The sequence below is a fragment of the Mustela lutreola genome, chromosome 1, assembly GCF_030435805.1.
Source record: "Mustela lutreola isolate mMusLut2 chromosome 1, mMusLut2.pri, whole genome shotgun sequence".
NCBI lineage: Eukaryota > Metazoa > Chordata > Mammalia > Carnivora > Mustelidae > Mustela > Mustela lutreola.
Genome location: NC_081290.1, coordinates 200,258,809 through 200,285,185, shown reverse-complemented (window position 1 = coordinate 200,285,185; position 26,377 = coordinate 200,258,809). Strand labels below are relative to the sequence as shown.

The following is a 26,377-nucleotide window of genomic DNA, read 5'->3' as shown; positions in this document are numbered from 1 at the left end:
CTGGGATCTCTAATACATTGTTGGACAGAAGTGGTGCCAGTAGGTTTCTTTTTTTTTTCTTCGTGCTCTCAGAAGGATTTTCACTTTTTTTTTTTTTAAGATTTTATTTATTTATTTGACAGACAGAGATCACAAGTAGGCAGAGAGGCAGGCAGAGAGAGAGGAGGAAGCAGGCTCCCCGCTGAGCAGAGAGCCCCATGTGATGCGGGACTCAATCCCAGGACCCTGAGATCATGTTGAAGGCAGAGGCTTAACCCATTGAACCACCCAGGCGCCCCAAGGATATTCACTATTAAGAATGATGTGCAATATAGGATTTTTATAAAAAGAATACCCTTAATCAGCTGAAGAAAGTACTCTTTATTTCTACTTTTAAAAAAAAAAAGACTTTATTTATTTGACAGACAGAGATGATAAGTAGGCAGAGAGGCAGGCAGAGAGAAGGGGAAGCGGGCTCCCTGCTGAGCAGAAATTCCCGATGCAGGGCTCCATCCCAGGGCCCTGGGATCATGACTGGAGCCAAAGGCAGAAGCTTTAACCCACTGAGCCACTGAGGCGCCCCATGTCTACTTTTTAATGACTATTGATTATTAATGATATTGGTTATTATTCATGCATATTGAGTTTTGTCAAATGTTTTTTCTGAATCTGTTGAGCTTTTTTCCCCTTTTCTGTTAATATGGTGAATTATAGTCATTGATATTTATAAATTAAGTCAGCCATGCACTGGGATAAGTGCTGCTTGCTACTTTTCATATGTGTCTGAATTTGGATTTGATGTGCTAATACTGTGTTTAGGGTTTTGCATATTTATTCAGTAATCCATTGCATTTTCAGCCAGAGTATTAGATTTCTTTTCTTTTCTTTTTTTGATTTTTTTTCTCTTAGAGTAGCTTCCAAATATCAAATCAAATATATTGTATACCAGAACTAATATAACATGTCAATTATATCTCATAAAACAAAAACAAACAAAACAAAGGTAGCTTTCATCTGATTGATTTTTTTCTTTTAATGGCATCCTGAAAAGCTATACTATCATCATTGACTGTCTAGTATTCTATTTTAAGAGCTTACTATTGTTTATATTCTGTTCATTGTTTTACATGTATGTTACTTTTTTTTTCTGCTACTGTATAGAACATTGCCATAGATGTCGTATCAGCTTATTTCCTTAGAATAAATCCCCAAGAAGAAATGATGGAGACTAGAGGTATTCATATTTAAAATTATTTAAGAACCAAGATTTTTTATGAAAGTGAAAAAAGATACAAATGTAAAAATCAGGGCACCTGGGTGGCTCAGTCATTAAGTGTCTGCCTTCTGCTCTGGTTATGATCCTAGGGTTCTGGGATCTAGCCCCGCATCTGGCTCCTGGGTCAGTAGGAAGCCTGCCTCTCCCTCTCCCACTTCCCCTGGCTTGTGTTCCCTCTCCAGCTGTCTCTCTCTCTGTCAAATAAATAAATAAAATCTTAACACCCCCAACACATGTACAAAAACAAGTGTAAAAATCAAACAAGTTAAATAAAAATCCAGAATCTTAAAACTGAATTAGAATATTAGCATGAATTCATAATATATTTTCTCTTAAAACATATATTGTCTAGTTTGGGCCTCTAAAATTGTTTAGCCAGAGTCATCAATGCAGTAGCAGTGTGCCAGTGTGGTCTCCAACACATTTTTCCAGTAAAAGAGATCAGGGCTTCTTACGGAAATGGCAGATTCTAGTTCTGGGGCAGGAAGTGTGCAAGATGTGCCTGAAATGTCATGTCTTATCAGAATGCGAGGAAGTTAGTGAAAATTCTGGGGTCCTATGGAAAGAACTCATGATCTGGCTTGAAGGGGCCAAAATGAGGCATTTGACCTGTAAAAACAGGAAAATATCTACAATATATTGAAATGCATTAAATATATTTAAAATTCATAAATTTATACTAATATTAAGAGAAATAACTCCATCTATCTTTGAGGATGCTGAGGTACCACCACATTATTAAAAAAACTGGTAAATGATGGGAAGGAATCCAGCCTTTCTCTCTGAGTGTTATTTAGGTAAACAATTACTTAATGAGGGAAATTTCTTTATAGAAGCATTCCAGCTAATAAATAAAGAGGAGATGACTGGCTTGGAAAATCGCCATTTTTCATTTCTTAATGAAATGGGGATCTAGGCAATGATCATCAACTACAGCCTAAAACCATAGGAAAAAGCTGATGAGGCACTTTATAATGGATGGATCAGCCCAACCCTTGGGACGTTGTTAATATCACTAAGAAGAGAGAGCCATTCATTATAGGCCTCCTGGTGTTGTGGACCTCCTTTTGCATTTTTATCACATATGAAGTATTCCTCCCAAAAAACTGAACCTGAATCCGATTGAGTCTCCAGATTCCACTTCCAGCTTGCAGGAAGCCCAGTAGACAGAATGGAACAAATAAGAGACCCACAAGGATGCAATCAGCTAAGTCTGACTGTGGGACAAATGGCTTATTTCTTCCACATGTAAATTATGAAGGAAAAGAAGGGGAATGGGAATTTATAGATTCAAGGAGACTTCACAGACATATCAGATGCAGTATGTGAACCTTGTTTAGGTCCTGATTTCAGCAAACTAACTGTTAAAAACAGCAGTATGAGACAGTTGGGGGAAATTCTAACATCTACTAGATATTTGATGATATTAAGGAATGACTTTTTTTTAGATATGGTAATACATAAAATATGTAAGTTCTTTTCCTTTCAAGATGTCTACTAAGCCATTTACAGATGAAAATATAGTTCGGAGGTTTGTTTCAAAACTATCTAGTGAGGGGGGACGTGGGTGGGAGAATAGTTGACATAAGGTTAGCCAAGAGTTGATAATTGTCGAAGCCGAGCGATGCGTGAAATTTATCGGTGCTAGTCTCTGGGGTTGACACATGTTTGACATTTGTTATTGTAAATGGGAAAGTTATTTTCATAAGACTTTCTAAATGGCTTTCAGATGCTGGAAAAATTTACATTCCCACCAACATTACATGAGAATACCTGCTTCCACTCACCCTTGCCACACTAAATATTTGCATTCTTTTAAAACTTTGCCAATCTGATAGGCATTTTGTTGTTTTAATATTAAGGCATGGTTTTAATTAGAACTTTTGCTGCCACTGGCACCTCAAAGAGCCCTTCATCTTCTTTAATCTCCAGAAACAGTCTGCTCGTTTCACATTTTGTAGTCAGATAGCTCTGTGAACCCTGGCATTACAAGGGAGTATAACTGTTGGCTTCATACCTTGCCGTACTGCTGTTTCCTTTCAGCCAGCACGGTTTTTTTTTTTTTTTTTTTTTTAAAGATTTTATTTATTTATTTGACAGAGAGAAATTACAAGTACATTGAGAGGCAGGCAGAGAGAGAGAGAAGGAAGCAGGCTCCCCGCTGAGCAGAGAGCCCGATGCGGGACTCGATCCCAGGACCCTGAGATCATGACCCGAGCCGAAGGCAGCGGCCCAACCCACTGAGCCACCCAGGCGCCCCACCAGCACGGTTTTTATTTCTGGCTGCAATAAATACCTCCGAGATTGTCAGTTTATTCTGTGACCTGGAAAAATTCTGGGTAGAAAGTTAGAGTGAGAGTTCAACACAGTTGATGGGTACCACCCCCCACCCCGCCACTCTCTCCTTGCCCTTCCCTTCCCCCCCACCTTGGCTACAAGTTTCCTATCTTCAACTGTTTACAGTGGTAGCAAAATTCACTTGAAGCCTTTTTCATATATGCCTTCCCTTGTCCTTATGAAAGGTACTGGCAGTCTCTAGACCTAGAAGCACAGTCTCCCCTTTGTTTGTGAAAGTGAACATGTGTGACTCCCCACACACTGAGAAGGAAATATGCTACACTGGTAATTGGTCTCAGTAGGAATCCAGAAGCATTCTGTTGTGTTTGCTGCTGTCCAATGTAGTTTCATATTCCACTTCTCAGATAAATTGTATCCTGAAATGCATTATGTAATTTCAGAAATAATTACAGAGAATGGTATTAAGTGGGAAGGAGAAAGTATGCCGTAATTTTAACAAATTTGTTCTCCCTTTTACCGTGTTTTATTGTGCATGACAAAGTGCACAGGATTAAGGTTCTTGTTGCTTCTTCCCTTCCTCTAAGTGAAAATCGGCACACATAGCTCACCTCTTTCCCGCGGGGCTGATGCCTCAGGGGCAGGTGTGGTCACCTTGTTGCTCTGGTATTCAAGGCGTGTGTGAAGTTTACTCCTCCCTGTTCCCTCTTCCACCAGAACAGACTTAACTCCACAGGGGCCGCTGTGATGTAGAGGAAAAGGCAGGGCAGAGTCAGAATTTGAATTCATCTCTGTCACTTAGAAGCAGTGTGGTAATCTTGCCTGGCCTCAAAGAAATTTAAATCCAGGCCTTGCTCTCCAGAAATGTCAGTTGAATTGGAATTATTCATTAAACAAATGCACGAAGCTTGCCTACTGTGTGTTAATAAGGTCTGAGCTACCTAGAAATACACAGTGGGCGACCTAGTCGTGATTATCATGAGCCCCTTTGTCCCTTTCTAACCGCAGCTCACATGATTCTGGTCTACACGCAACCTGTGTTTCGGCATCAGTTCTTGAACATAATGCTGAAGTGTTCGAGCCTTGTCTTTGCGACAGCCTTTAAGAGAGTTCCAGCCGGGGTGTGTGGGGGGGAGGTTGTTGGTAGTGTTTTCATGTCAGCTTTCTCAGCAGTGGTGAGAAGCCAGCAGTAACCCTGTCTAACTGCAGTGTTTCTAGCAGCATCTGTTGAAGAAAAAAAAATACATCACAACTTCCCTGGAATGACTCTGGATTCCTGAATTCCTTCTTTCTGGTCGGCTCTGCAGAGGGATAACAAATGTGTATGGAGTTCAGGTTGATATATATGCTTTAGTTTGTTTATGGTGTGGTGACATTCATCACCAACGCTGGCCTGAAATTTAAGTGGCTTAAAATTGAGGGGTGAGAATGGAACGGTGCTCTGAGACAGCAGGATAGCTTGGCAGCAGGATCAGGTGGGAGTTCGGGGGCGGGGGGTGCGATGGCACCCGCGGGTTCATTGCCAGAAGTCTCCTGCTCTTTCTGTTTTTATTGACATTGAAGCATCTCCCAGAACTGTCCTCGTATATAAAGCCTCTAAAGGCCCCGAGCCAGAGACGGAGTGTCACATACAAGTCTGGCTCCTGGGTGAAATGGATGTGTGTTTAAACACGTGTGCGTTGTTTCGAGGTAATTGGTTCTAGCTGCTCCTAGAGCCCGAGTGTTTCCGATGCCTGGCGGGGGTCCTCAGCTGCTGGGCAGGTGGGATTCTGTAAACACACACAATGCTCTTTCTTCATGGAGTTGAAGAAGCTCTCAGAAGCACAACTGAAAAAGGATTTTTTTGTGAATTTAGTAGAGTTCCTTTATACGCCTGAAAGGATTGATGTCATTTCCTAAAGGTCCAAATGTATTTCTAGAATGAATCTCCATCGAATCTCTGTGACATGCTCAGCCATCTTGTAAGGTTGTGGAGGACATATGTGGTATCTTGGTCCTTCAAGGACTTATGATAATAATCATCGATTCTTAACTAACATTACACACTTCCTAAATGCCAGATAGTCTACTACTGACCTCACGTACGTACTGTATCATTTATTCTTCAGAGTAGCAGATACTGTATGCATTGCTATGTCCATTTTGCAGATAAAGAAGCTGAGGTTCAGAGCTTCAGAAACTGAGGTTCCCCTCGCCCCTACCCAAGTGGTGGAGCCAGGATTTTGATCCAAGTTTGTGTGGCTCCAAAGCCCATGGTCTACTTCCCTGAGGTGCCATTGGAGAGGCAAGAAGGGCTCACAGGAAAATCCATACTAATTGAAATCTAGATGGTGATTGGCAATGGGTACAAAGGTATGAGGGCCAGCTAATACGTGATATGTTGGAATCAAGATGCTTAAAGATCTTGGCAGATTGGAAGAACAGAAAAAGTGATAAATTGAAATACACTGCTGATAAATGCAAAACTCCCCCCTGCCACACCTGCACACATTTAAGTAAAAAATCAGCTATTTAAGTCATGAGGAGGAGTAAAATGACTTAATAGCATGGTGTGAGAGGGAAAGTACTCAGGGATTTTAGTGATTTGCCAGTTCAAACTGGGTCAGCAGTAGAACAATGGCTGTCATAAATGCTAATGTAATCTGAAGCCATATTCATCAAGAAATGTGGAATCCATTAAAGAATGAATGAAGACAACAGGATGATGAGGGATCTGGCAATTGGGCCATGTGAACATGATTGAATGAATTAGGGGTTTTGGTCTTGAACTATTTGAAGACCTTCGTGTCTCCACGGATTCTGTCTCCCTAGAAGGGGAAGGTGTAGGTCCCGCCCACTGATGCACATGGGGAGACCTTGGCCCCGCAGAACTGCCCCTGAATCATCCCAAATGATTCGGGCTGTCCGGTGAGGTGATGAAATGTTGGAGCAGAGGCTGAATGATGTTGTGGATCGGGATTCCGGACTCCAGATGCTGCAGGGGTCAGAGCAGAGAAGCGTTGGGAGGCCTGGAGTGGTCAGGGATGGTTTGTGGAGAAACTGGACCACCACCGGGTTTGGAAGATTGGAAAGGGAAGAACATTCTAGGAGAGGATGACAACATAGGAGAAGATAAAGAAAAATGGAGTAGGCATTTAAAAAACTTGATTTATTCATTGAACAGGAAAGGGACATGGCTGGAGTATGATTTATGGTGCTAATTAGGCAGGAGAAAGAAGATTAAATAAATGAATCTGGGGTCCCATGGAACCCCAAGACACTTATTCGGGCAGGGAGCTTTTTAAGGTGCCATTTATTATTTTTTTGCTAGTATATTTGGTAAGGTAGTAGTAACCCAATACATGCCCCACACCTTCTCTTATTCCTAAAAGACTAACTTTAGCCTGAAACAAATAAACATCTCTTTCATTTACTTAGAAACTTCAGCCTCTCTGAAGTCTGTAAAAGGAGGCTGTTAACCACTAAATTTTACAGCTGGGTATTGTACCATGTATTTAGTTTTAAAAGTGAAGTGGTCGGGGGCGCCTGGGTGGCTCAGTGGGTTAAGCCGCTGCCTTCGGCTCAGGTCATGATGTCGGGGTCCTGGGATCAAGTCCCACATCTGGCTCTCTGCTCAGCAGGGAGCCTGCTTCCCTCTCTCTCTCTCTCTGCCTGCCTCTCTGCCTACTTGTGATCTCTCTCTGTCAAATAAATAAATAAAATCTTAAAAAAAAAAAATTAAAAAAAAAAAGTGAAGTGGTTGAAGATAGATCAGATCATCACATACACGGTGTCGTGGTTACCCTGAAAAGGCAGGAGGGACCCCACCTGACTTAAAATGAGGTTCAGATGTTGAGACACAATACCACACATGCACCGAGAGGGTGTGGAAAGGTTTTAGAAGCCTCAGGGGAGATAGCGCACACACTAAAGAAGGGAGCACCCAGGCTGTCCTATCAGCTTTCCCAGAGGTGAGGCAAAAATGAAGGCAGATCCGTTGCCACCTAGAGATGGAAATAATGTCTTCTTCAAGGTCTTGAAGGGAGCTGATGTGAAGACTCTCTTCCAACCTTAGGCATGTGTGCATGTGTGTGTGCGCATGCGTGTGTGTGTGTGTGTGTGTGTGTGTATGTGTGCATACCAGCTAACTGAAAGCAAACGTATGCTAACTTTATGGTTACTGTTTGTCCAGGCCTCATTACCGGTGCATAACCAGGTGTTACCTTCCATTGATGGTGTGGATGGTTCAGACCCTTTGGCAACTCTGCAGAACCCTATGGGCAGACTGGAGGCCAAAGAGGAAGAAGACGAGGATGAAGATGAAGATACGGAGGAAGATGAGGAGGAAGATGGTGAAGACACGGACCTGGATGATTGGGAACCAGATCCCCCGAGGCCCTTCGACCCGCATGACTTATGTAAGTGTGAGCTGTTCCTGGGGCGGGGGTGTGAGCACGGGAACAGGGTCAGCATCGGCTGGGGGCTTCCTGTGTGCAGAAGCAGTACTCCTTGTTCTGCACGCACCATCTTGCTGGGTCCTCACAACAGCCTGGGAGGGAGGCACCGATGCTTTCGGGAGGGTTCTGATTTGACTGATGAATGAACCGAGGGTTGGAAGAGGCTGAGCTGCCTACTTTGCTTCACACACACTCACAACAGGGGTGAGTGGTGGCTCAGCCACGGAGCCTGTGTCTGACACCAGCCCTGAGCCAGTGTGGTAAGTTTGTCTGGTCCTCAGATATTCCTGGAATGTTCTCGAATATCCCTGGAATGTTCTGCTGTTTCAGCTTTAACAAGTTGGCTCTGCTGCCTCACCTCTCCACAGTAACCTTTTAAACAGGCCTATTATGTTACACGCGCCTGTGGTTTACATTTTCTATATTGTTTAATGCTTTCCAGAGTCTTAGGATGGGGTTGGTAGTGCTCAGTTGTTGTGAGAGTCAGGGTTCAAACGCAGGTGGTCTGGCTCCCATGTGCTGCTGATTAGCCACAACACTTACTGCCTCTCTGTACTGCTTGGGGAGAGGGTGGGAGGGTTCCTGCTTCCACCTGCCAAATTATTGTTTCTTTCCATCCATTTTCATGCTTATATGGCAAAGTTCTTATCTCATTTATTTGAATTACTGACGCTGTTTGGAGCTTCCCCATATCTCTGGGGACCTTCTATATATATGGTGATGGCGAAGCCTCTTTGCATGGGGCCAGCACTCACCTCCGTATCTGATAGGGAACTTTCTTGTTTTATTTTTTTCCTTGAATTCATGAGTTTTCAAGGCAACTCCTTAGTCAAATACCTATACATTGACTTTATCTTTACATTATTGGAGAGTTGTAGAAATTGGAAGTACCTATTTCCTAAGCCAGGTCCTCACCCAGCTGGGTAAAATGCAGTTGGCTAATTAAGTGTGTGAAAGGTCATGCGTATGAAGCCTCTGGGGTCCAGGCACTTCTCTCTGTTTTGTAGCCATTTCCACCTAGTTCTGGTGGTTAGTTTACAGATGGGTGCCCCTGGGAAAGAGGGAGTGAGTGTGGGTGCTAAGTGCTCAGTGATTGCTCTGAGAAGGAGCTGAAAATGAGCCCTGTCTGGGCGAGGCTAAGTGTGTCACTCAAGACAATGAAGGACAGAATGCTAAATTCGTTCACTTTAGCATTACCTTCACACGAGATGCACTGAAGTCTCAAACCTCTGTTTGAGTTAGACATGCCTAGACAATGAGGCTTCAATGACTCTCTTTGAAGAAACTGATTAAATGGTATTGTTAGGGTTTTTTAAAAATAGCTTTACTGAGATATAATTTACATACTCTAAAATTCAACTCTCTGTCTTATCAGATTTTTCAGCATTTATCCTAATAAGCTCTTCTTTTTTCTTTTCAGATCTGTTATAATTGATTTGTAAATGTACTGAGCTACTATTTGACTTAATCTCCAGCAGAGAAATAAGTCACTGCCTGTGTATTATTTTTGGCAGGCACAAGCTAATTCTGCCCGATTTTAGAGGAGCAGGACAGGATTTTTTTTTTTTAAGATTTTATTTATTTATTTGTCAGAGCGATAGAGAGAGAGCGAGCAAGCGAGCGCACAAGCAGTCAAAGTGGCAGGCAGAGGCAGAGGGAGAAGCGGGCTGCGCGCTGCGCAAGGAGCCTCATGCAGGACTTGATCCCAGGACCCTGGGATCTTGACCTGAGCTGAAGGCAGACACTTAACCAACTGAGCCACCCACGCATCCCCTTTTTTTTTTTTTTTTAAGATTTTATTTATTTATTTGACAGAGATCACAAGTAGGCAGAGAGGCAGGTGGAGAGGGGGAAGTAGGCTCCCTGCTGAGCAGAGAGCTCGATGTGGGGCTCAATCCCAGGACCCTGAGATCATGACCTGAGCAGAAGGCAGAGGCTTAACCCACTGTGCCACCCAGGTGATCCCCATCCTTTTCTTTAAATAAAGATTTTATTTATTTATTTGACAGGGAGAGCAGCAGACAGAGGGAGAGGGAGAAGCATGTTCCCCAGTGAGCAAGGACCCTGATGCGGGACTCGATCTCAGGACCCTGGAATCAGGGCCTAAGCTGAAGGCAGACGCTTAACTGACTGAGCCACTCAAGCACCTCACAGGACAGGATTTTATTGGTCTATGAAAGCTAGCAGAATTACAACTGAATGAGTAGTGTAATTGTAGGAGTTAATTGAATTTTGGAGTTTGGGGATTTTTCAGGTTAGAACTTTGTCCCTGAGATCAAGTGACGCTGAGGAATTTGACTTTAAGATTTTCTCTCTCTTGCAGGGTGTGAGGAGTGTAATAATGCACATTCCTCAGTGTGCCCGAAGCACGGCCCCTTGCATCCCATCCCTAACCGGCCTGTTCTCACCAGAGCCAGAGCAAGCCTCCCCCTGGTCCTCTACATTGACAGGTTCCTCGGAGGAGTGTTCTCCAAAAGGCGCATCCCCAAGCGCACCCAGTTTGGCCCTGTGGAGGGTCCCCTCGTCAGGGAGTCTGAGCTGAAAGACTGTTACATTCATCTGAAGGTAATTTATGTAATTTATGCTTTATTGTATGGTTCACTTTTGTTCTTAGTAACTTTTAAAAGAGCATGTGTTTTCCTATGGGTTCTCTTAATTCAATTCTATAACCATTGTTTGCTAGTATTTTTCTTTCTTTGCTTTGTTCTATTTTTTTATTTTTGTTTTTTCTGTTTAATTTGTTTTGAATGGAAACATTCTCTCTCTCACCAATAAGTTGGAGGTCGCAGTCTCAGTCCCCTAAGGCATTCTGTGAGTCATTCTGAGAGGTGGTGTTCTTAGGGGCTGTGTTAGTCTGCTAGAGCTGCTGTAATAAATACCATAGACTGGGAGAGCTTAAAGAACAGAAATTTATTTTCTCACAGCGCCGGAGGCTGGAAGGCCAACATCCAGGTGTCAGCAGGGTTGGTTTCCCCTGAGGCTTCTCTCCTCAGCTTGTCCACGGCCTCCTCTCTGTGTCCTCATGCCTTTATTCTGTGTGTGCAGGTGTCCCTGGTGTCTCTCCCTGTGTCCTGATCTCTTTTACTTGTAAGGACACCAGTCAAATTGGGTTGGGACCCACACTAATGACTTAATCACCTCTTTTAACTTAGTTCATGCTTTAAAAGCCTCATTTCCAAATGTGGTCACATACTGAGGGGTTAGGACTTTAACATATGAATTTGGTGAGGGCACAATTCAGTCCTTAATAGAAACTTTGACAGCTTTTTCTTTCCTTCTTCAAATTAACTTGATGTAGACTCATGTAATCTGCCGAGTACCAAAAAAGTTTTCAGGAAAACCCCTTATTAATTTTTGAAACAGATCTGTCCTATTGAGTCTATTGCTAAAGAATAGTTCCCTGTATTGTAAAATATATTTATACCGATCTCTCTTCTTTCCATTTGATGCTTTAGCAGCCCTTGTGCTTTCTACTTCTTGGAGAGCTACCCTGGAGAACCAAGAAAGGGCAGCAGGAAGGGAGAATCTTTGGGGTGTGTTTTTTTGAGAAGTCATTTGCTGTCATGGGAGGTTTTCCTTAGTGAACGCTCAAGATCTTCAAGAAGGAATATTACTTTGGAAAGAGAAATACATATCACTAGGCTATTCCTTATTAATGAATGCAGTTGCATCTCTGAAGTAAGCAACTTGTAAGGAACCAGAGAGTATTTTGCTTGCATTTCCTGGCTTATTTATAGTATTCTTTGAGGTATTAATTAATGATGAAGATCAGCTGAATCTATATGATGAGATTGTTAACTGGAACATTTTGCCAGGTGATTCTGCTCCAAGTGAGTCTTCAAAAAGTGGCCTTTTCCTTTTACACCTGGCAAGACACAATTCCTGGATCTTTCTAGATGCAAAAGGAAGAATCAGGATATGGTTAATTTCAGGAGTGGTGTTTCGTATATTATTACATTAATGTATATCATATCAAAAGTTAGATTTGTTTTTATTTTGTTTTGTTTTTGTTTTGTTGTGGCTTTTTACTTTCTCTTTGGTTGTAGGTTTCTCTTGATAAAGGGGACCGAAAAGACCGAGATTTACATGAAGACCTGTGGTTTGAATTATCTGATGAGACCCTGTGTAACTGGATGATGTTTGTACGTCCAGCCCAGAACCACCTGGAGCAGAACCTGGTGGCTTACCAATATGGCCACCATGTATATTACACCACGATAAAGAACGTAGAGCCCAAACAAGAGCTGAAGGTACAGTGCTGGGTCAGTGGTACCTTTGTTAGGAATAGTCACCATTTAATGCTTTTCCTCTTTTTCTTTTTTTTTCTCTGAAGGGGGATTCTTAAAAAATGGTCCTTTCCTTCTACTTCACTTACTTGTTGAGTACCTGCTATGTACAGTACATTTACAATAATACCATAAAAAAGCAATGAAAAGTACCTAACTTTTGGGTCTGTCAAAGGCCTACACGAAGGCATTCAGCCCAGAAGTAAAGAAGTGGTTGTGTTTAGGGAGCAGACTGGTATTTATGATGGAGTTTGGGATTATAGTTGGGGTCACTTAATGTTATTTACATACTCTGAAGAAGAATTAGTTGGAAACAGGAGATCTTATAACATGGAATTTAGAGGTACCAGCTAGATTTCTTTACCTACATGCTTCATTTTACCCTAGGAATTCGATGAACTGACTTCTGATTTCAGGAATATATTCTTTGGGGATAACTCTGTAGAAATTTGTCTAAATATTAACTATTGATGAAATAATGAAAATCCTGTTGTGATTCTAAGGGAAAATTCCTGATATAGTTGAAAAAGAGGCAAGAAATGGTTTTATCAGTACATGAACACTGAATTGCACAATGCTGCGACGTGGTGAAAGTGGCAGATAGATACCTCTTTGGGGGAGAACAAAGACCTAGACTTTGTTCAAAAGCTACACAAAACCTGTGTCTTTGTAAAAGGAGATTCACACCTCACATCATCTATTCCAATAAATTCTTGATACCAAAGTGAATACTTCTTGACTGTGGAGGGAAGATTATTTTCTCTCTTAAAACTGTAGAGGTAAAGACAGGCAGAAACAATTAAAGAAGAATGTAACAGTTGAGTGTAATGGCCAAAACACTACATGAAAAGGAAGCAACAGAGTGGGATAAATCTTTGTAATACACATTAAAAGGTTTAAAAATAAAAACTGAGGGGCACCTGGGTGACTCAGTCAGTTGAGCCTCCACCTCTTGATGTCAGCTCAAGACATTATCTCTGGGTCCTGAGATCAAGTCTTGTGTCAGGCTCCACGTTCAGCATGGAGTCTGCCCTTACTCCTGCTTGCTCTCTCTCTCTCAAATAAATAACTAAAATCTTAAAAAAAAAAAAAAAAAAAGAAAAGAAAAGAAAAGAAAGAATAAAATCTGAGATGGTTGGGTTGGGTATCTGACTTTGGCTCAGGTTGTGATCTAGGGGTCATGGGATCGAGCCCCATGTTAAGCTCTGCACTTGGTGGGGAGTCTGCTTGAGATTCTCTCTTCCTCTGCCCCTCTCTCCCTCAAATAAGTAAATATTTGATATTTATAATAATATCTTTAAAAACAAAGAATGAAAGCTGAGAAAAGACACCTCTAACCTCTCTGGTATCCACATGGACACATGAATCCTGGGAATAGGCTTTATTTGGAGGAGAAATCACTAGTAAAGAAAGGTTAAAAATTGTTTTAATATTAATAATTTAAAAACCCTTAAAACAACTATGAGTTATTATTTTTTGTTAATTTAAGTTAACACAAAGAGTGTTAACACAAAGAGTGAATGTGAGGGTTTAAAAAATAGGAACATTTATCACAGAACTGCAATATTTTGTAGAATATTCCTGGCAGTATAAAGTAAAAATGTTCTTGGCTGAATAAACCTAATTTTTGAAAATTAGTCTGAGGAAATAATTATAAACAAAGATAGGGCTAGATACATTCTAATTTTGTAATGCTGTGTTTCACTGATCCAAACACCAGTGACTTTAAGATGAACCATTATTTTATACGTCATTAAGAGAAAATATGCTGCTATTTAAGCTAGGTTATAGTGCTTATTTTTATCACCAAAAAGAGTAATTTTCTACTTACTCGAGGAGCTGTGTTAGACTTATTTAGAGATAATTTTGAAACCCTATTACATTTCTGCATATTTAAAAAGGCACATACAAGCAAAATAAATTGGTTAACATATAAACTGCCTTGCGTATAGTCTTTTTTTTTTTTTTTAAACCACTTTTACTTTGTCGCGGATGTTTGTATTTTGTATATCTGTTGTCTTCTATGCCATCAAGGTGTTGATGTTGCTGTAGTATTTTTTAAAATAAGTGAACCACTGGTCCCTTTGGGATATTTTTCCAGATTACTGATGGCGTTTCTGTGCATGTTTTGACCCTGTGTTTTTCCCACTGAACCCATATATGTCTTTTTCCTCAATTAAAACACATGTCTTTGGAAGTTCAGTGACTTTTGATTAAGTCAGTAGGAAGGTTCCTGACAATTTGATGTTTGATGTATTAACAGAGGACTTGCAAGGTGATCGCACCAGCCTTGTATTGCTTAGATATTTGTTTTATTTATTCTGAGGGAGATGGCTTTTTTTTTTTTTAATCTTCTTTTGCACTGCTTGTCAAGCGTTAACAAGTCATGGAGTGCCAGAGGGGCACCTAACTGCATGAGATGAAAACAATGCAAAGAGCTTGGCCAGGTTTGTGCAGGAGCAACGAGCAATGAGTGAAAGAAAGTCACATCACAGCGATTGCAGAATGCCATGGAGATGGTTTTTGAGGTGTTAAGATATTAAAAATATACATTTTGGAATTGATGGACTAGGGTAGAATTTATAAGAGCAAACTGATAAACTATCTCAAAATCCAGCTATAGGTCACAGTCAAGTACATTAGAACATAGACTCTGTCATAGACTATTATTCCACACTGAAAAATGGACTCTCCATATAAATATTTCTTCATTGTTAAAATAGTGTTCCATAACAATTATACATGATTAATTCATTTAGTGATTAATATATTGAACTCCTACTGTGTTTCAGACACTTGGAAAAGATAGACCGGTGTCTGTGTTCAGGGAGCTCGTATTCTAGAGGGGAAGTGGGCAGAAGGTTGTAAGTGAACAAATACAGTTGCTTGAATAAACAGATTGGGGGCACCAACCCCTTGTGCAGTTGAAAATCTACGCGTGACTATTGACTCTTCAAAATGTAACTGTTAATAGCCACCATTAACTGAAAGCCTTACCAATAACATAATAGTTGCTTAACACATATTTCGTATGTTGTATGCATTATATACTGTGTTCTTACAGTAAAGTAAGCCAGAATAAAGAACATGTTATTAAGACAATCATAAGGAAGAGAAAGTGCATTTATGGTACTGTGCTAAAAAAAAAATCTACGTATAAGTGGACCCATGCAGTTCAAACCCCTGTTGTTCAAGGGTCAAATGTAATATCAAATAGTGGTTAAGTGCTCTGAAAGAAGCAGATGGTACAAAAAGAGCAGGTAGCAGGAAAGGGACCAGTTTACAAATGCTGGGGAAGGAAGGCCTTGCCCAGGAGATGGTAATGAGGCTGGGGACTATGGAACAGGATGGGAGGGGCCAGCACTGTAGAAGGGTTAAGGGAGGCAAAGGGGAAGAACCCAACAGTCCTGGTGGTGGAACTGCAAGGACAAAGGTTGGGGTGGGAAAGCCCGTCGCCTATTTGAGGAACTGCAAGCAGGCCCTCTTGTTGAAAGGTAGTGATGGAGAGTGGTAAGAGCTAGAATAGATCGTGGAGCCCTTTGGAGCCCATCATTGAGCATTGCAGGGTTTTTTTATGAGTGAGAAACTGTTTAAGCAGGAGAATGATGAAATCTGATCATGTTTTAAGAAGCCCTCTCTGCTCCTGTGAAGAACGGATTGGAGGGAGCAAGAGTGGAAAAGGGGAATCTCCCTAGAAAACCAACCAGGCAAGAGCATGTCTTGGCATGGATCTTGGTGGGAGAAGCAGAGATGAAGAACATCTGAGCACCTCTTGTTGAAGGACGGCAGAACAGCACTGAGAAATCTGAGATAACTTGTAGTTGTCAAGTTTGAGCAGCTGGGGGAAAGGCAGGGTATTTACTGAGATGAGGAAGATGGGCAGGGGTAGGGGTGCAATATGGAAGCATCTAGAATTCAGTTCTGGACATGTAAAGCTTGAAGTGTTTGTGAAACACACAAAATATCAGGTAGGCAGTAGAAGGTATGTAGAGGGAACAGAAAGGGAAAGCCTGGGATGGAGATACTCATTTAGAATTGGTTGGAAATGGATGTGATCACTTTAGGGAAAAATAAGAAGGCCCTGAACTTGGATTAAGCTTTGAGGAAACTTAGAGAAGAAGAGGGAGAGGAAGAAGAGCCAGATGAGACTGAGCAGAAGTAGCCAGTGGGGTAGGAGGGAGGAAGAGACTCAGGAGGGCACCTTCGCATTTGAAATCATCCTCAGGGATCCCAGCGACAGCCGTTGGGTGGAAGCCATGACGATTCCAGCTGTGTAAAAACTCGTGTTTACATACAGATAAAACAACCAGAAGAGGCTATGTTTTACTTTGATGAAGAGACTATTAGTATTATCTCTTGTGAAGTTGTTCTAATAACAAAAACATTTTTTTAAAAACAAAAACAATTTTTTTAAAAAGGAGAAAGAAAACACACAGTGAGTGTGTCTTGGCAAACACACTTCCTGACTGACCATCTGGTGTTAAAGAGATGGGTTCACAGTGCGATTTTGTTGTTGTTGTTTGTTTGTTTTTCGTGGGTTGTGGGAAAGCCTGAATTGTTTTGTGTAAGTGGGAGAAAGACTGTAAGCACCCAAGGAACGTGTGCTGGTGCCCTCTAGTTCTTCATGATGTACTTGGTTCTTGCAGGTGTGGTATGCTGCATCCTATGCTGAGTTTGTGAACCAGAAAATTCACGACATTTCTGAGGAAGAAAGGAAAGGTGGTTGGACTTTTTTCTATTTTCCACTTTCTATATGAATTCTAAATTGTATATATTATATCAGTATGTAACCTCCGGTTTTCCTATCTCAATATATTTAAAAGATATTCCAGTAGGTTTTTTTGTTTTTTGTTTTTTGTTTTTAGCTACACATCCCTGTCTGATTTGGGCATCAAATGACAGTGACATATTTACATTTTGTTCCTGGGTGGCTGGAAAGTAGTATTTAATGTAATGAAAACCTCCAAATACTAAATTAGAATCTAGACCTGAGGACAGTCTCTATCTAGATTTAATCATCTCTGAGGACATTCACAAGGCAGGCATTGACTTTGTTTTTAATGTAAATTTAATGAAGTATAATTTATGTACAGAAAAGTGCACATATCATAAGCATACAGTCAGATAAATTTTCACAAAGGGAACACACCTGTATAACCTGTACCGGATGAAGAAACAGAATGTGGCCAGTGCTCTGGAAGTCCCTCGTGCCTTCTTCACTCTTGGGTGTAACTAACATCCTGACTTCTAATACCATGGATATGGTATGCTTATATCAGGCTTCATATAACTAGAATTATGTATGTTCTGGGAATCTTTGGCTCGACATGTTTGTGAGATTTATCCATATTGTGTGTTATTGTAAAGCGTTCATCCTCATTGCTATTTTGGTAGTCTAGAGTACAGCTAGACCATAATTAATGCATCTGTTTCGCTGTAGGTGAAAATCTGGGTTGTACAGTGCAGTTCTGACACTTAACCTGGATTAGGTCACATTGCACAGGTTAAGGGCCGAGTCTTTCACAAGACTTTCTTCATTCAGATACTGGCTGTAAGCTCTGGCGTTCCCATGTCACCTGCATTTCTGACCAACTAACTACAGTTTAGGGAACTAGAACCTCCTGAGGCTTGATAATTTTCTAGAATGACTCACAGAACTCTGAAAAGTGCTATGCTTATGATTACAGTTTTATTATAAAGGATACATATCAGGACTAGCCAGATGAAGAAGTGCTTAGGGCAAGGTTTGTGTGGGCCCCAAATAGGAAGCTTCCATGTCCCATGTCGCCTCTGTGGCACACTGATGTATGGTTACCAACCCAGGAGGCTCACCTGAACTGCAGTGTCCAGAGTTTTTATTGAGGTGTCATGAAATAGGCATGGTTGATGGAACTGTTGGCTGCATGATTGAACTTGCCCTCCAGCTCTTGCTTCCTGGCTCAAGGCTCCAGGCTCCAACCCTGTAATCAGACAGTTTGACTTTCTGGCACAAGGAGCCCCCTATCTTGAGTCATTTTAGGAGAATCTCACGTATCGTCAAAGACTACCACGATTGATAATGGCACTCCTATTATGTGAGCTATTCCAAAGATTCAGAGGTTGTTTGCCAGGAACCAGGGACAAAGGCCAGCCGAATTCTTTTTTATACAACAGGGTTGTTTCTAGTTTGGGACTATTTTGAAGAGTGCCACTGTGAACATTCTTACATAGGTTTTTCTTTTAGTGGACCTATGTGCGTACTTCTGTTGGTGTACATTCAGGAGTGGCATTGCTAGGATTGGGTGTGCCAATAATCAGCTTTAGTAGCTACTTTAACATTTTGTTAAAGTAATTATATTGGGCATTGGCTTTTAAGTCTTTTTGTGATAAGAGGCCTTCAGCTTATGAACCCTGGTTCAGAATCCCTAAGTCATCCAGATGCAGATTTTTCCACGGTAGCGCTTTCTGTCTTTCCAGTGTGGTGAGGCTGTGTGGGTATGTGTGTTGGGGAGATGGGAAACGGTAGTATGACAGAGTTCAGTTCTTTGATGTCTTATATGAATATAGAAGAAAATAAGATCCTAGAAATTACTCTTGTCAAAGTCTATCCTTTGATTTTCTTAACAAAAGAGTAGTGCAGATAGCAGACACTGTGCTTATAGGCACTGGGCTACATGAGATGAGCATGGTGGGGACACTGGGCATTTGAGGTCTATTGCTGTCTCTTGGTCATCAGCCATTATGATTTCTCTCCTGTGACTGCAGTTCTTCGTGAGCAAGAGAAGAACTGGCCCTGCTACGAATGTAACCGCCGATTTATAAGCTCGGAGCAGTTGCAACAGCATCTCAATTCCCACGATGAAAAACTGGATGTGTTTAGCAGGTATCTGAACGTTTTGCAAATTCGGGTGTTAAAGGTCCAGATTCATTTCCATATTGTCGGTCTACTACTGAGTGTTTGTTTCTGGGTGTTTCTGTGTGTAGACAGGTAATCAGGTGGGCTGCAGAGAGAAAGTTCCTGTTTGTCATTTCCCTTTGCCCGCCCCCATCCTCATCTACTGTTGGCTTCTTTTCTAGCACAATCAGAGTACCCAGCGGTGGGAGATCTTTCCCCCTTCGTTGCCTCCTCTAAGAGATTCTGGGATGGGGATTCTTGAGATAGCACACAGTCTGCCATGTGCAAACTTTTTTCAGAAGGAGGGTTCCTTCATCAAACTAAATCATAGGTTTCATTCCATAGTACATTAAAAATAGATAAGTGAGAATCCTATAGGTTGGGGTAGGCAGGGGCCAGATCAGGTAGGCCTTATGGGTCATGGTAAGAAATTTGGATTTTATTCTAAGTATGATAGGTCTTTAAAGGGTTCTGATCAGGGAGTATCTGTGATGTGAATTTATATGTCGAAATGTCATGCTGGACGAAAATTAAAATGTCACTTGTGCTTTCTTTGGATCAAGAGTGAAGACAGGGAGTCCAGTTGGAAGCTATTTTAATAGTTCGGGTGAAGAATGAGAGTATTTTGGAATGCGGTGGCACCGATGGGACACCATTAGGGTTGTCATCTTTTACAGGATTTGAAAAGAGAGGAGATGGAATGACACGGTGTTTAGGAAAGTGGGAAAATCTGTGTTCTAGGGAAGGACATATGACTTCCTCCGATCATACCATTAAGAGCTCTCTTGAGGTTCGTGGTCATGATGCTAAAGTGAGACCACTAGCATGGCTCTTTGTCATCGTCCAGTATCATTTGCTGCAATGATGCCAGTGCTGAGCAGCCAGGGAGTGGGACGGCACAGTGTGGTGGCTTTGCCGGCAGAGTGTGGTGGCTTTGCCAGCACAGCAGGAGTGACGGAGCAGCAGTGGGGATGGCAGTCGAGAGGGAGCAATTATAGCAGTTACAGTGAATGACTTTGGAGTTTATGTGTGGAAGAAGGGAGAGAAAACATCAAGAGGTTGTAGGACTGCAAACAGGTGACAGAAGGACTACACTGGAGGTGGTGGTGAGATGCAAGGATTGTTGAGTCCAGGGATTTGAGGGTGTGAGCTGGAAAGCGAGAGGTAACGTTCGAGTGGGCAGTGCGTGGGACTGAGGTAAGGGGACGGGGCTCGATACTTACGGAGGGTAACCTGGTCTCGGATATGACCATGGGAGCCATAGGAGTAAATGTCTGAGGTGGGTAGAGGGCATAGTGAGAGTGAAATCACTCCCTGTCAGGTGTCTCTAGAACTCTGTTCATGGCTCTGTTGTCACACTTTTTATACTGTGTTTTTTTGGTTTGTGTGCCTGCCGTCGCTATTAGACTTCTGAGGGCAAAAACTGTCACATATAACTTGTCTTTATTGCCTAGTATGGGGCGTGGCACATGGTATATAAAGACATTTGTTGGCTGCCTATTAAAAAGAAATTGGAGACCATTAGGAAAATTTGAACTTTGACTAGATTTAATAATACTGAGCAACTATCAGATTTTTTAAAAAAGATTTTATGTACTTGACAGAGAGAGAGAGATCACGAGTAGGCAGAGAGGCAGGCAGAGAGAGAGGGGGAAATGGGCTCCCTGCTGAGCAGAGAGCCCTAGGACCCTGAGACCATGAACTGAGCCAAAGGCAGAGGCTTAGCCCACTGAGCCACCCAGGCGCCCCACAACTCAGATTTTTAAGGTGTGATGATGGTATTATGGAATATGCATGTGTATATCTATCTATCTATCTATCTGGAATAGAGAAAAAAGAGTCCTTGTATTGTAGAGACATATTTGTGGAAATATTTGCATATTATCTTGAAATGATGTCTAGACTTAGTTCAGAATAATCTAATGCATAAGTGTGTGGGGGAAATAGCCGGGGGTGGGGGTACATTGGAATAAAATTAGCCATGAGTAGCTAAGTATTGAAATCAGGTAATGGGCACATAGGGTTCATTGTGTACATTGGGTTCTACATTTATCTAGGTTCAGAATTTTCTATAAGAAAGAGTCTTTTAAAAATTCTGGAACAACATATAATTTTTGTTAAATTGCTAAATAGATAAGTGGAGAAATAAAACATGATCTGGTCAGTTTTACACATACCTCTCACACACATCTTTTTTATTTTCCCCTCCCCTCCCCTCTCTTCCCTTCCCTTCCCAGTATCATTAACATACAGTGTTAGGTTAGTTTCAGGTTCAACAGTTCCATACAATACTCAGTGTTCATCAAGTGAGTGTACTCTTAATCCGCTCACTCATTCATCTTCTAAAAGAGATTTTAGGGGCACCCTTCCTGAATTCCTTTATTGAGGAATTTTTATCTGCTAGAAATCTATTAAAGAAGATAAAATTTACTTGGTGTTCACAAGGCATGTTATGGCACAGTTGAGTTAGAAATTTGTTTTGACCTGTCAGAAGCTTATAGCAAAACAAAAAAGTTCTTTAGAATCGAGCCACATGTCTTGGAAGGAATAGGAAGTGAAGCACGGGAGAAGGAGGGAAAGAACGGAATCTTGTCTCTAGGAACGCACTGTAAGGCCTAGCGTGTTCTGTCCTGTCTGCATTTCTCACATCATTTCAGAGATATGTTTGTGCTTTCCGAATTTTCAGTAACAAAATGGTTGTCAGTGCTCTGAGTTTTCAGTAGCTCCTTTTTTCTGAATAATTTAAGATATCTCTGGGCTATATAGATGGCAGGGATGAGATATTTAGAAAGTGTATATTACCAGGGCGCCTGGGTGGCTCAGTCAGTTAAGCAGTCTACTCTTGATCTTGGGCTGTAGAATTGAGCCCTACGTTGGACCCTGCACTCAGCGCCTGGAGTCTGCTTGTCCCTCTCTCTGCCCCTTCCCCACTCATGAATCGGCGTGAGCATGCTCTCTAAAATAAATTTTAAAATCTTTAAAAAAAAAATTAAAAAAAAAAAAAAAGAAAGTGCATATTATCAAAATGATTGTTGCCAGTAGAAAAAAGAATCAGGAAAAGTAATAAAATGAGAGGAAATCAAGATTCGGGGCTCATCAGCACCATGAAGGGAAAATACTTGTTAGGGAGTACTGTGTAACCATGTTGTTTATAACCTAATCTTCTGTCCCCAGAACAAGAGGCAGAGGAAGGGGACGAGGCAAGAGGAGATTTGGCCCTGGTCGACGACCAGGACGCCCTCCAAAATTTATCCGCTTGGAAATAACCAGTGAAAATGGGGACAAGTGTGACGACGGGACACAGGTACCGGGGGAGGAAGAACTCTGTGTTAGATGCCTGCTCTGGGGATCTGGAACGAGTACCAGGCTTCAGTACAGATACCTCCTGGAGGCTGATGGTCCTGCCATGTCCGAGCTTGGTGGCTTGTTAATTGGAGGACGACTGGCAGAAGGCGAGAAGAATGCATTCTCAAAAAACCCTGAACGTATTCTTGAATGTCACAACAAAAATCCAACTTTGTTGCCGTCAAGATTTGAAATTGGGGGCGCTTGGGTGGCTCAGTCAGTTAAGTGTTTGACTCTTGATTTTGTTCAGGTCACGATCTCAGATCAAGTCATGATCTCAGGGTTGTGAGATCGAGCCCCATCTTGGGTTCTGTGCCGGGCATGGAGCCTGCTTAAGGTTCTGTCCCTCCCTCTCCCTCTGTCATCACCACCTCACCCCTGCCACCAAAAAAAGGAGTTGAAATTGTCCAGATATTGTTGGGGGATAATGTTTAATTAGTTTCATGGTCTTATTCCAGATGAGTTCTCCTCTCAGAGTCTTTTCCTCATGAAGTGGTCTGGAATATCTCTTGGTTTTACATCCTGTGGATAGTTACCTAGTCTTGGATAGTTTTCCCAGAAGGAGACTATTTTTTTCTGAGCATTAGGACTCTAGAGATTTAAAAAATAGGCAGCAGTTCCAAATACTAGCTGGCACTCTAGCATGAGTCTCTATCTAGCTGGGGAAATCATTCCTGGTTATTGCAATTTCAGGACTTGCTACATTTTTCCACCAAGGACCAGTTCGATGAGGCTGAGCCAGCTACTCTGAATGGGCTAGATCAACCAGAACAGACCACCCTCCCCATCCCTCAGCTGCCACAGGAAACCCAGCCTTCTCTGGAGCATGAGCCAGAAACTCATAGCCTACACCTGCAGCCCCAGCACGAGGAGAGCGTGCTGCCCACCCAGAGCACTCTGACGGCCGATGACATGCGCAGAGCCAAGCGTATCCGAGTAAGTGGGAAGTAGAGCTCCTCCTTCACGAGGTGCTGCCCTTTCTCCAGTCGACTGGCTTTCTGAGTGCCATGTTTTCCCAACTCACTCACCATCCACTCTGAAATCTTGCATCTAGCCTACCACACACTGGATCCCCTTATCTAGGAGGAATGTATTAACCACTTCTCAGTGTCTTTGTGTCCTGTGACAGCCTGGAATGGCTGGTCCTAGATTCCATCAATTTAGTGATGACACAGAAGCTTGGCTTTTGGCAGCTTCTGGATTAGTATAGTTCGAGTAGGATAGCTCTCTGGATCCCTAACCTCACAGATTGGAAATGGGGAAATAAGTAGGTTTAATTATAATAATTATTTACACTGAAGCCACTCTACTCCATGCCTAATGATAGCTCTCAGATTAATTTCGGGTACATGAATTTGGTTGTCTACAGTTTCCAAAGGAAGACTGGCAAATGTCATTACTCATCATTGCAAAGGGACCCGTGTCCACATTGCTGTGGCAGGTAGAGTTTACACATCCGGGACAGCCTGAAGTTTAGTACCAGGTTTGGGAGTTGGTCATTGGTACACTTCTGTGGCCTGTGTCTCAACTGTAGACCATGCGGCCACCCAGCTTCCATGGCCTCTAGGTCAGATGTGTTACTCTTACCTCACAGATAGCACTGGAGTCTGAGTTAGTTCCTGGAGGAGAGGCATGTGGAGAACAATAGGGTTTTGTGGGATAAGTGTATGTGCTGACCAGTTTACATCCAGAAAACGATGACTTATACCACTGTCTATGGCAGCGGTATATACTTTTATTTTGTGGCTAGAAAGAGGTTTTTTTTGTATACCTTTCTAGGCCTTACAGTTTTGAGAGACGTGATTGTTTTTGCTCATGTTTCTTTTGGTCTTCTTACTTGCCTGCACGTAGCTTATATTTCTCTTGGTCTTCTTACTTGCCTGTAGACTGGAAGAGACCTTGAAAAATAGTCTAGTCCATGCCTTCCTGTAAAAATACATTTAAACATTTATAGCAATATAATAACATTGAAAGGTTGTCAGTGCTCTGAGGCTAAGTAGTCTTTATTAGGATCCTGTGATGGAAACATATAATGCTTTTGGCTCCATGTATATTCTTTCCAAAGACTGTGGAAACATATGTAAATATAGACCAGAAAGGCAAAAAGGTATGAATTAATACCTTCCTAATCCGTCATTCTACATTATTTGCCAATCTGCATTTTACTCTTGCTCCATGACTTTCTTTTCTGCTTTGGCCATTCTGATTTTTCACCAAGTCCAGAGAAATGCTTAAAAGATTTATTTTTTTTACAGGAAAAAAAACCCCATAAAAACAACCCAAAATGAAAGACCACACATGTAGTGAAGTTGTGGTTGTACGAGCCTAGTGTAGCTCTAACTGTGTTCGTATCCTTCAGTGCATTGGGTGGCTGGTTTGGGTATGAGGTTCCTTGCATCAAAGCAAAAGCCACGTGCACTTGGCTTTTGGAGGTCAGTCTTAGTTGAGCTCTTGTGTTTCTTCCTCTCACACCTTCTAAAAATTAGGGCTATGTATTTTTTCATCTTTTCTCTCCAGATTGGTAATGACCAACTGAAGGGAAGTCTTCCAATCCCATTGGTAATGTAACTATTTTTCTCTCCTCTAATGCTGCCTGCTCAGTTGGAGCTGCAGGTAGGTTCATTTCCTGTGTTCCATGTAACAGAACATTATTGACGTGTTTGCTGACATGCTGTTCTTTGCAACCTGTATTTGCTAAAACCTGGTGGAATCTACCGTAATTGCAAATCAGTCGATGAATAACCATTTATTTTCAGGTAGACCGATGAATACATTGTGGGTGGCAGATTCCTCCTACCCCAAATGAAGGGTAGGACTAAGTGATCTCCAGGATCCCATCCAGTTCTACAACAGTTTGGATGACTTAGGGAATGGTAGTGAGATCTGACTGCATACTCAGCCCTGGCTAGGGACACCATGCAATCTTCCCATGAGTCCTCTCCGCTAGGAGCTTACCATCTAATTAGGGAGAGAGTGCTCATGTAATGGATCTTAGAGTCAAGGGCTAAATTTGAAAGTGTAGCTTGTAATTGCTATAGGAACTGGGAAGTGAGAAAGGCCAAAGAAAGATGAGAAGGGGTCAGGGAGTAGTTTGTGCAGGAAGCAAGCCTTAAATGTTTTGGGAGAGAGACAGGAAGAAGTGGGCTGTTTCCAGGGCTCTTGGCCATAAGATCAAAGGCCAACACATAGGCATGTGCTTGGAATGGTTTTGGGACACTGCACATTGTAGCTTGACCCTAGTGTGGGGTGCCAATTGAAGGATGGCGGAGAGTGAGGGCTAGTCCACTAAAGGCTTTGAAAGTCTGGTAGAAATAGGCAGAAGAGTGTTAAAACAAACAAACAAACAAAAGCCAAAAAACAAACAGGATTGATTTCTTTTTGGTATCAAGATCAAAATAATACGAAAAGTGATGAAGAATGAATTTCCTTTAGCTATTAATATCAAACTTCAGAAACATTATAGGTCTTTGTCTGCAAAGAATCTGTTGTCTTAGAATTCACTTCAATGTGAGTTGAACCCCCATCGCAGATGGCAGCAATCATAGCATTTTGGCCCAGAGTATCTTCTGGACCATATAGTGTCGTGTGCCTGGCTGATGGCAACTCAGGGGTCAGAAGATCCGTAATGGATCCGTCTGTGCTTTCTCTGCCACTTCTCATGGTTTCTTCTAGCAATGTGTGCCAGCAGAGCTCTGAGCTACACTGGAATGTAGAATTAGAGTAGAAATGGCCTGCAAGTAGGTCAAGGGGTAGGGATAGTTTCAGCACTTTCACTGCCTTGTACTGTGTAGATTACATGAGGATCAGAGGAATATGATCTTCAGGGCTCCATGGGAATTAAAAGGACAACAAGAACAAGGTCTGTGGACAGAACTAAGACTGAGGA

General features: G+C 41.9%; 1 protein-coding gene across 4 annotated transcripts in view; it reads left to right on the top strand.

The window, feature by feature from the left end:
• Positions 1-26,377, top strand: part of PRDM10 (PR/SET domain 10) — a 98,410-nt gene that overhangs the window by 44,182 nt on the left and 27,851 nt on the right. For 3 of the 4 annotated variants that reach the window (XM_059184989.1, XM_059185009.1, XM_059184979.1), the window contains 7 exons: positions 7,722-7,947; positions 10,310-10,551; positions 12,033-12,236; positions 16,919-16,991; positions 19,017-19,134; positions 22,321-22,450; positions 23,185-23,427. In XM_059184989.1, coding sequence (XP_059040972.1) covers positions 7,722-7,947; positions 10,310-10,551; positions 12,033-12,236; positions 16,919-16,991; positions 19,017-19,134; positions 22,321-22,450; positions 23,185-23,427 — 1,236 coding nt within the window. The remainder of the gene's footprint in view (positions 1-7,721; positions 7,948-10,309; positions 10,552-12,032; positions 12,237-16,918; positions 16,992-19,016; positions 19,135-22,320; positions 22,451-23,184; positions 23,428-26,377) is intronic. The other variant, XM_059184999.1, reaches the window with a different exon arrangement.